At 33.2% G+C, this 11,597-nt stretch overlaps 1 protein-coding gene across 1 annotated transcript; it reads left to right on the top strand.

The window, feature by feature from the left end:
* The first annotated feature begins 2,132 nt into the window (after positions 1–2,132).
* On the top strand, positions 2,133–4,798 carry LOC136208240 (putative receptor-like protein kinase At5g39000). Its single transcript, XM_065999037.1, has 2 exons — positions 2,133–3,476; positions 3,871–4,798. The coding sequence occupies exons 1-2, from the start codon at positions 2,336–2,338 to the stop codon at positions 4,701–4,703; spliced, it is 1,974 nt and encodes a 657-aa protein (XP_065855109.1). The 5' UTR covers positions 2,133–2,335; the 3' UTR covers positions 4,704–4,798.
* The last annotated feature ends 6,799 nt before the right edge of the window (positions 4,799–11,597 follow it).

The following is an 11,597-nucleotide window of genomic DNA, read 5'->3' as shown; positions in this document are numbered from 1 at the left end:
TTTGGACTCTTTCATTATTCATTCAACATAAAGAGGTAATGAATTTATGAATTTAAAATAACATAGTTAAATGTGAACTTTTATTATTCAAAAGTAATTAGCTTTCCTTTTTGTATTTGTTGACAAGTAATCATTTTTTTTTTCTAATGAATAGACTTATATAATTCATCCAAAGAAAAAGTGTAATTTAATATGAACATGATTATCAATAGTGTATGGAAGCATTACTTTAGAAAAAGATGATTAAATAAGTTGGATATGCACAAAGCAGCATGCCACTCACTTTGTTTGGGAAAATGAGAAAAGCTATTGAAGGGTCATATGTCAAACTTCCCGGAATTGCATAAATAATTTCCTACTGTCTCCCGCATTACTAAAAGTTGGACCAAATTATTGAACTCAAGATTCCAAGCTATCCCATCATGTTTAGGACTTCTAGAAAGATTAACAAAAGGCTAAGAGCAAGTTTACTGGTTGCAACTCACAAAATTGCAAAATAGTACCACATCAGTATAAAAAAACATTAGTAAAAAACACCCACTAAATCTTTTTGTTACAAGATGTTATTATAAAAAATTAAAAACCAAAATGATTTTATAAATAATAAAAAGTTACCTTTTAAAATATGAAACCTGCAGCAATTAAGAGTGAGCCCTTTCATCGTCTGCCACTTAATATTTTATGAAAAAAGGTAACTCTCCATATAGAGTGTATGTAATCCACTCTCCAATTGTTAAGCTTGCGTGATGTACAAAACCCATTTTACTGCTTTTTATTTCAAGTATGACTTTTTCAATTTGGTTGTTCCTTCTTTATGTAACTCACCTTGTCTTGTAACACCAAAGCTACAACAGGTTTAGTGGTTGGGTGTTACAAGCTTGTTTATGTAACAAGCTTGTAACACCCATTAATGTTGCTCTAAGAGATGGATTGGATTGGAATTGGGAAAAGAAGATTAAACAAACGGATAATCTAACCTGTGCCATGAGGCACATGTTTATCTTTGATATTAATTACTTTTTGACGTAATAATTATTTCTTTTTGCTGTAAATGTAGGGTAAATTACACCCATGGCCACAGAACTTTATTCATTTCATATTATGACCACTCAACTTTATTTCTTTCCGGTATGGCCACTGAACTTTACACTATTTAACATCAGTGACCACTTAACTTCATTTCTTCCCGGTACGGCCACTGAACTTTACACTTTTTAATATCAGTGGCAACTAAATTTTAACTAACTTCTCAAAATGACCGTTAACGATCTCAAAATGAAAATATTCAAGAATTAAAGTTGTTCAGAACGACATTTACCATGAAACCACATTTTTTATTTTTGAAAATCACATTTTTCGGAGCTTTCTCTCTCTAAAAATTCACTTTCTCTCTCCTAACCAAACAACACATACATAACCTCAAAACGAAAATTTTCAAGAATTAAAGTTCCTTAGAATATCATTAAGGCTTTGGATTTTTTAGCCTCAAAACGACCACTGAAGGCTAAAAATAAAAAATGTGATTTTCAAAAAATGTGAGTTTCAAAAATAAAAAATGTGGTTTCATGGTAAATGTCGTTCTGAACAACTTTAATTCTTGAATATTTTCATTTTGAGATCGTTAACAGTAATTTTGAGAAGTTAGTTAAAATTTAGTTGCCACCGGTATTAAAAAGTGTAAAGTTCAGTGGCCATATCGGGAAGAAATGAAGTTAAGTGGTCACCGATGTTAAAAAGTGTAAAGTTCAGTGGCCATACCGAAAAAAAATAAAGTTGAGTGGTCATAATATGAAATGAATAAAGTTCTGTGGCCATGGGTGTAATTTACCTTACATTTACAGCCAAAAGAAGTAATTATTATGGTAAAAAGTAATTAATATCAAAGATAAACCTGTGCCATGAGGCACAGGTTAGCTTATCCGTTAAACAAATAATCTAAGAAATTAAGGATAAAAGATTATAATTCATACCTAACATTCCTAAAAAGGATTGAAAAAAACTATTTTAAAGAAAATGATATTTTTTTTTTTATCTATACTAGGTATATATTTATTGAGATAATCTTGATTGATTGGAACTTAATTACATTAAGGATTCTCATCTTACCTTATAGATTTATTTAATTGGAATCGAATTTGAGACCAGTAAAAGGAAGAAGGAAATAATAATAAAAAAAAGAATTATTGAATATAATAAAAAAATTTGGATAATGTATGGCCGGAAGATTCCAACCATGCAGCAGCATCTTCCCTTCTGTATTACCATCTTTTATTTCATGTTTCTCAACATCTTCATCTCATAATTTACCATTAGCATTTTGTTGTCCTAGTTTTCAATGTTGATTTCTTGCAAATTATGTTTCATCTTTCTCAAATTCCTAATTATCACAGTTCATGGCGACTTCTCAGAGATCTTCCACCCCACTCATAACATCCTTGTCAATTGTGGAGATTCCGGCAACTCAACCGGCGCAGATGGTCGAGAGTGGATTGGAGATATAGATATTCACTCAAAATTTGTTTCCTTAACAGAGTCAAATAGTACAATTGATTCCATCTCCGATCATCATCTTATCCCCTATAATTCAGTTCGAATTTTTCACTCCCAATTGACATACACCTTTCATGTTACTTCAGGCCAGAAAATTATACGCTTCTACTTCAGGGAGACTCCAGCCATGGATCATTTCAACAGTTCTAAGATCCTTTTTAGTGTTAAAATAAGTTCTTTAGTTCTCCTTAGCAGCTTTACTCCTGCTGATTCCTTTGCCAAAGAATTCTTCCTCAATGTACAAGAGAATCAGTTATTGAATATAACGTTTACTCCATCTGATGATTCATATGGATTTATCAATGGAATAGAGATGGTTTCAATTGACAATTCTGAAGCTCGGACTAAGCGCAAATTAACAGTCAATCAAGCAAACAAATCCAAGATAAGCATCACAAAAATCGCTGCCATTAGTGTCGCTACAGTTCTTGGAGTCATGATACTAATTCTTGCAGGACTCCTAATTTTCTGTTATTGCAAAAGGCCAAGATTATTCACCGACGACAGCACGAAATCACTTCAGAAAGGGGTTTGCCGCCGTTTTACAGCTGAGGAAATCAGAAATGCAACCAACGATTTTGATAGAGCTCTTGTGATCGGAAACGGTGGCTTTGGCAGAGTCTTCAAAGGTCACATTGACAATGAAAACAAACCAGTAGCCATTAAAGCACTCAAACCAACTTCAACCCAAGGTTCTCAGGAATTCTGGGCTGAGATTGAAATGCTTTCCAAGCTTCGCCACCGGCATCTAGTATCTCTCGTCGGCTACTGCAACGAAGAACATATGATGATTCTGGTGTACGATTACATGGCACATGGAACCCTCCTGGATCATCTGTATCAGACACAGAATCCTCCATTGTCATGGAAACAAAGGCTGCAAATCTGCATCGGTGCTGCATGCGGAGTAAAATTCCTTCACACAGGTAAGAATGTCAAAATGGACTGTCGTACTCATGCTATAAAAATGTCAGAATAAATTGTTGTAATCGTGTTATATGATATATACACTAGTGTAACAGAATAAAAAAAATAATAAGAAACCAGATATTTCCGCGGTTTAATAACTACGATTGAAATATCTGTCGCCAATTCCATTTGTGCCTCAAATTTGTCAAATTACTGGAAATAACTGACCAAAATATTTATATATAGCGACAGAATTATCCATCAGTAAATATAAGTTTTGTTCAGGATCACGAACCAGAGTCTTCTCTTGAATTATATAATATAAATGCAATAAAAATAATAATCGTATTAAACGACTTGTCTTTATATTCATATCGTCGTGTTAAAAATTGATAGTGTTTCATCGTACAGGTGCGGAGCATTGTATCATTCATCGCGATATCAAGAGCTCCAACATTCTACTAGATGAAAATTGGGTCCCTAAAGTTTCTGATTTTGGACTGTCAAGGCTAGGACCCGCAAGCATATCACGTAGCCACGTCACGACAGAAGTGAAGGGTACATTTGGGTATTTAGATCCTGAGTACTATTTTACAAACCATCTTACAGTAAAATCTGATGTGTTCAGCTTTGGAGTATTGTTATTTGAAGTTCTATGTGCAAGACCAGCCGTAGATATGAAGCTAGACGAGGAGCAGCACAGCCTAGCTTTGTGGGCCAAGCAGCATTTTCGAGAAGGCACGCTTGATCAAATCATCGATCCAAATCTAACGGGTGAAATCGCACCAGAGAGTTTGAAGATTTATGCGAAAATTGCAGTGAAATGCTTGCGCAATAATAGAAATGATAGACCTACAATGTCAAATGTGTTGACGAAACTTGAGGCGGCATTGAAGCTGCAGGAAGGTGCTGACGCTGCTGCGGAGGAGGGGATCATGTTAGGAAGTGGGTCAGGAAAAGAGGTTATTTCATATAATGGAAATAAAAGTGGATGTTTTGCGCATTCTTGTCCCACATTTTGGCATAAAAGTTCAAATAATTGCCAGTTTTTAAGCGAGGGAGGAAGAGTAAATAATGGTAATAAAATGGGTAGAAAGAGACAGTCATTACGTGGGCTGAGGGGTGTATTTTATGCAGTGTTTGGATATAAATCTTTGGCACGTGACACAGGGGAGTCTTCGAATTCGTCTGAGGTGGATTATGCATCAGATGAGATGATGATGGAGATCATGACTCATCATTGAAATGAATATAGAAAAGCTAATGCAACGTGTAAAGGTTAAAAGAAAATGAGAGAACTTCAACTTTAAATTTGATTCTTGCTGCTTTGCTTTACTTTACTTATAACCAATGATTCATAGTTTAATTGCAACCTTTTAGAGATTCCATTCCTTTTCTTTTTTTAATGAAATATCTGTCGATAAATTGAATGAATAAGAATAATTATAGCATGCATTAGTAGAAAAACTTGGTCCATCTCATGGATTATCAAATTGAGTTTTTTTTTTTTTTTAGTTATTTATAATGTAGCTTTGTCTGGTGTGGTGTTAATTTCAACTTCAAAGAAAGAGAGTAAAGCAAATGTGGAGAATGAATTTGGGTCTATCTGGTAGCTTTTTCTTAAACCAATTCTTTGCAACTTAAGTGCAACTTTATTAAATTTTTACCTGTCTTTTTATCAATTTATTATATTATATCTCTAAACAGAGATAATAGAGAAAATATATCAACATCAACTGTAAGAAATTTCAATATTATCAAGATAAAATATCAAATCGAATTTATAAAGATAGATTACTTAGTCGGATCATTTTTTTGTTTTATTATTGAAGATGGAGAGGGAGCATAGAGATCCCAACTAGGTTGGCGTCTCTCTTAAAACTCCGACCCAGATATTATTAATGATAAAAAAAAAAATTCATACAAAAGACGAAAGACAAGTAATAAAACTAAGTGAAACCAAACGAAGGTCGCTTCCACATATTATCTCTGATCAGACCAAAACAGAAGTCCGGGACAATGTTCCAATGAACGATCTGGGGCTGCAAACGACCATAGTTTGCTAATTTATCCGCTATTTGGAAGATGTGAGAAATCACAATACTGAACCCGAACAACAGGTCTAAACATTCTAACTAGTCACCGCGGAGCATCCAAGGAACCCTCCTCGAGCGAGAACGGAACATTGCAACAACATAAGACGAGTATTTAGTCGGATCATATAACATCATAAATAAATAATATATATATTTAGTTTTAAATCATTTTATAAAATATATATAAATAAAATTATAAACAAATTTTAGTTTGTTATTTTTTTTTTATCAATTTGACGTTTAGATATATAACAGATAAATAGAGTTTAAAAGAATTTGAAATATGTCAATATATTATATGACATTAGATCTTTTTAACGGTCTATTATAAGGGGCTGTTTGGTTCAGCTATTAACTAATAGTTGTTGCGGTTGCTGTTAACTTGCAGTAAGCTGTTAGCCGTTTGTTATTGACTGTTTAATCACTAGTGTTTGGTAAATTATATTGAATTGTTGCTGTTCGGATTTAAAATGTTTAAAATGTACATGTTTTAAATTAATCAAAGATTAAATTATAAAAGGAAAATCTGAAAAATATTAGGGGTATTTTTACACTTTATCCTATTATAAAATAAAATATGTGTTACACAAATTAATAAAAAAATAATCTATATAAAAAAATAAAAATTTTATTGAACGCAACAAAACCTTGTTATTCCGATAATTATGTTGTAAGAATATAAATAATAAACATATTTTATGGAAATAAGAAGGATACTTTTGTCAATAATATATATATATATATATATAACTACAAACAGCTGTTTATGAAAAGCTCCAAATAGAGGCTTTTCGTGAAACGCTCCAGAACGCTGCAGTTTTCAGAGAAAGTGTTAAACGTTGTGGTTATATAAACCTAACCAAACACCATATTTCATGCGCTTTGGAATGAAACTTTAAACGCTCATCCGAAAAACTGAAGCAAACACCCTCCAAGTTTAAAAAAGACAAATAATGAATGTGAAATTGATGGTAAAAATTAACCACTTGAAGTAATTTTTAAGAAAAAAAAAATAATCTTCTAAATTAATCTTCTACATCCCATTTAGGAAAGAAATGTTTCCACTAGTCAACAAGTAGTCAATAAGTAAAGAGTTTTTACGATCTTTTAACTAATTATTAGGAGAAAAATTCTATAAAAATGTGTAACTAAACCATCGTTGGGTTGTGTTATAAAAAAAAAAAGCATCATTGAGTTGGGAGTACATTTTTTTTTGGTAAATAGGGGAAGGCTAAACGTCCGGAAAAAAAAAACATAAAGAAAAAGAGGGGAAAAAGGAACAACAATCCAACTCGTCACCATCCTAGGTAACGTGACACCCCTCTAATCGTCAGAAAGAACCAGCTGGAGGCCTGTAGGAGGCGCAACACACTCTTGAAAGCCCAAACTATAATAACCTGCGAAATTCGCCATCCAGTCAGCTGCCCTATTCTCTCCCCTGTAAACATGTGTTACCCTTAATTCCCAATTCATGGTTTTGAAGCGATGGCAATGTGTAATAATCCATGCGAAAGGATGATGTGCGTGGATCGGATCGGTCATGAAATTAGCCACAGTTTGCGAATCCAATTCAATCACAACTCGCCTATGACCTTTCTCCCAGACCAGATTTAGGCTAAAATAAAGACCCCATAATTCTGCTAGAACTGGTGAGCAGATTCCTAGATTCATAACAAAACCGCCTCTCCAAACACCCCTAGCATCACGAATGTTGCCACCTGCGATAGCAAAGTCCGGGTTGCCTTTACAGGCCCCATCACAGTTGACCTTAAACCATCCCTCGTCTGGGGGATGCTACATTGAAATAGGAGCTTGAGCCAGCTTCCTTGTAAGTTTTCAATTTTGTTAATAAATATTGCAAATTACTAGTTTTTTCCAATCAAAATTAGCTTTTCCCAAACGTTTTTTCTTAATTCCGTAAAAAATGGCAAATTCTTTCTTTTTTCAATATTAAACCGGGGTTGCACCGGTTGACAATCCGACCATCGGTTCCCTCCAGCTTTTATTTATTTTATTTTCTGCAATTTTTACTCGTTTTCTTTTGTATCTGTATCTAATGTCTTTTCTCATCTTTCCTCTTATGTATACGACTCCTCTTCACCAATTTGCTGCTGAAAATTATTGTTGTTATCAGCCGAAGTAACTAGATCACAGGTTGTATCCCTATCACTCAACCTTTTATTAAACAAATCCTATTTTTTACTAATATGATCATATGACTGTGTATTAAATTCATTTCTTCTATTTTGAGAACTAAATTCACTAATTTTCGTTATTATTTAGTTAGAAAATGTAAATTTAAACTATGTTTTTTTTTTTTTTATCGGAATGGTATAATTGATCTAAAATTTCCTATTATAGTAACAAAATTTGTTTGTTTTTATACCATTAGTGTAACCTAATAACTTTAAAAAAACGGTTATTCTTTATTTATTTATTTTGTTAAAAAGAAGGATCAGGTGAGTAATGAAATAATTAGAACAAAAGTAAAAGTTACATCTATTGAGAATAAAATGAGGGAAATTCGATTAAGGTGATTTGGCCATGTAAGACGAAGAGTGCTTGATGCGCCGGTTAGGAGGACTGAAGAGTGGCAAAGGGATGTAGTGGTGAGGGGTAGGGGAAGACCTAAGCAAACTTGGAGGAATGTGATCGAGACTGATATGAGTTTATTGGGGATTGAGGAAAATATGGTAGTTGATAGGAAAGAGTTGAGGGAGAGAATTTGTGTCGCTGACATGACTTGATTTCACGGTTTTATATGATGGTTCATGTTAGCCAACCCCGAATCATTTCGGTACTAAGGCTTTGTTGTTGTTGTTGTTGTTAAAAAGAAGGATCAAATACATGAATATCATATTTAAGTATAAAATTACAACTAAATCATATCACCAAATTTAATTCTTAATATGTCATTATTTTCTATATGTTATGATTTTATATCATAATTTAAAAATTCTACACTCCAATTCATAAATCATAAACCCTAGAAAATATATTCTAAACTTCTAATTTATAGATTTCAATCCTTATGATTTGATATAATTGTAAATAGTTTTTAAATTTAACATAATTGTAAATAGTTTTTAAAATAAATTTCTATATAATTTTCCTAAAAATAACTATAATCAATTTATAGGAGAACGAAAGCCCAACAAAAACCAAAGCAAAAGAAACATAAATGAAAAAAAAAAAAAAAAACAAACAAACAAGAAGACAAAGGCAATGAAGAATTGAATATGTGAAGTCCTATATTACTTAAAGCCCAAGAAATAAAATTAAGGCCTGTGGAATCAAATATGGGTCAAATACATAAATATCATAACTAATTGTAATTTAAGTTATATCACCAAACTTAATTCTTAATATGTCATTATTTTTATATATTATGATTTTACACTATAATTTAAAAATTCTAGATTTCAATTCATAAATCACAAATCTTAGAAAATATATTCTAGACTTCTAATTTATAAATTCTAATCTATAAAATATATTAAAAGTACTGATTTTACTAATTTAATATAATCTAAAATTATGACTTGATATAGTTGTAAATTGTTTTTAAAAGATGAATTTCTTTATAATTTTCCCATCAAATATCTATGACTCTAATGAACTTTGAAACGCTTTTATACAGAAATCCGAAAACTGGCCGTTGCTAAGGTTTTGTATTGGGTTGCATACCTTGTCACACCTAGTTTATAATCATGAGCAGCAGCTTGGTCTTTTTTTTTTTTGTTTGTTTTAAATAGTACACTATAATTAACTTTACCTTATAAACCACTAGGTTGTGGTGGAGTGGTAAAGGTCATTCCTCCACTTAACAAAGGTCTAGAGTTCGATTCTCACATTTGGAAATGGAGAAGTAAAGGGAGATAACAATTAAGACCAAATCAATATTGAATTAAATAATTAATTTACTTCACTCCAAATGGAGTATAGACTTCATTACGAGTTTCTATTATCTCAACCTAACATCGCTTTAGGATATTCATACTTCAAAATGCATGATCTAACACATATTATATCACAATTAGTTATTACCCATTGAACCTATTTCTTGGGATCTCCGGTCTATAGGTTAGGTTACCATCGTGTGTAACTCATCACTTGTGTTAGATATGTAAGTGTCCATAAATTAACTGTCCATAAACCATATCAATTGTGCGGATCTTTTGACACTTTTCAAAACTTTTGAGTGACTTAGAGAATATTTTTGTTCTCAAAAAGAAAATTCATATAAGGGCCTAGCCCAACACTTAGTCTTATGGAGCCATTTGTATCCAATAGTATTAGATATGGATATTTCTGCTGTAATTTAGGAATATAATTGATTTGTAATTATCATGTTCACACATATATCTTGTGTATATATATCACATTATCAATGAATGGAAAGGCAAGGATTCTACATTATCATGGTATCATGAGCCTAATTTCTTTCCTAAAAACTCTCTCCTAAAATTTCTCTCCCTAATCCCACCCAAATCTCTTCTTTCTCTCTTCCTCATTCTGCCGTTCTTCATCCCTAAAAACTCTACTGCCACCATGCCAAACAATGAACAAAACAATGGTGCCGCCGCCGCACCAACTCATCCGGCCCTCTCCATTATCAACATTACCTCCTTTATTCGTGATCCTCTCGAATCCGGCAAAGGCCTCTATACCACTTGGGCTGAACTTTTTAAAACACATGCCCGTGCTTTTCAAGTTCTTGATCATATCCTTCCTGAAACCGACGATAAATCGGAAACCTCTTCTTCGGTTATGAAAGCAAACAATCCAGGTTTATGGTCTCGTGTTGATGCCATCGTGTTGCAATGGATTTATGGAACCATATCTAATAAATAGTTGTTTTACAAGCAAGGAAAGAGGTAACAATCCAAGTATCATTCAATTCAAGCGCCTTAATTTTAATGTGCATATTTTGAATCCTATGAGAGTGTTGGACACCCTCTTTAAAATATATATGATCAGTTGTTTTAGTTAGGGTAGATAAGAAAGAAAGGAAATACTTAAGTAGGAATTGACAATATTATAATGCTTAAGTAGTGAGGCTGATTCTGAGTTCTACTAGGTAATCATCAAATGCAGAGGAATTAGTGTTTTGTGTAGAGATGTAACATAAATGATGTGTGAGAATTAGAGTTGAAAGGGAAAATAACTTCATGAAATTAAACATACCTTATGAAAATATGCTTATTAAGTAAGTTTAGGAGTTTGAAGAAAGACAACAACAAATGAGTGTTAATGATTATTATACTGCCATGAAAGCTGTATGGGAGGAATTAGACTCTCTTAACTCTGCTTAATTCCATTGATCTTCAGAGAGAGGAAGCGAAACTATTTCAGTTCTTAAATGGCCTAAATGACTCCTATAATGCTCAAAGGAGCCAACTTTTGCTGCAAAGTCCTCTACCTTCAATTGAAACTGCCTCTGCAACTCTGCAACATGAGGAGGCTCAAAGAGAAGTTCTTAGTTGCTCAAAGTTTGACTCTGAAATTTCTGCTATGTATTACAAAGTGCAGATTTGTACTGCTTAGACAGATGTTGGACTATAGCTGGGTATCCTAAATGACATTCTAGGCATAAAAGCAAGCCTAAGGGCGGATATCAGAACACATCTACCTCTACAAATCCAAAATGGACCTCTAAAAGTGGCCAAGACACTGGTAAGATGGCTGCCACAGCTCAAAGTAGTCATAAAAGTGATGCTACATGACTCCTCTTCACTCCTCAACAACTTGAGCAATTGATGCAAATTATGCCCAAACTTCAGATGCAGCAGGGAAAGGGGTCAGAGACTGATGAAAAGATTGACCATCACTTCTCTAGAATGATCACATGCCACTATGCAACTGCTCACCCTGATGAATGGATCATTGATTCAGGGGCATCTGATCACATGACACCCTATTTGCACAATGTTGTCAATCATATGGCTTCACACATCAATGCATCTATAAATCTCCCAAATGGACACACTGCAACTGTGACTCACACAGGTAATGATATCTCCTCCATTGATCATCTTAAGC

This window comes from Euphorbia lathyris, chromosome 1 (genome assembly GCF_963576675.1).
Source record: "Euphorbia lathyris chromosome 1, ddEupLath1.1, whole genome shotgun sequence".
In the NCBI taxonomy this organism is placed as follows: Eukaryota; Viridiplantae; Streptophyta; class Magnoliopsida; order Malpighiales; family Euphorbiaceae; genus Euphorbia; species Euphorbia lathyris.
This window is presented reverse-complemented; position numbering and strand designations above follow the sequence as displayed.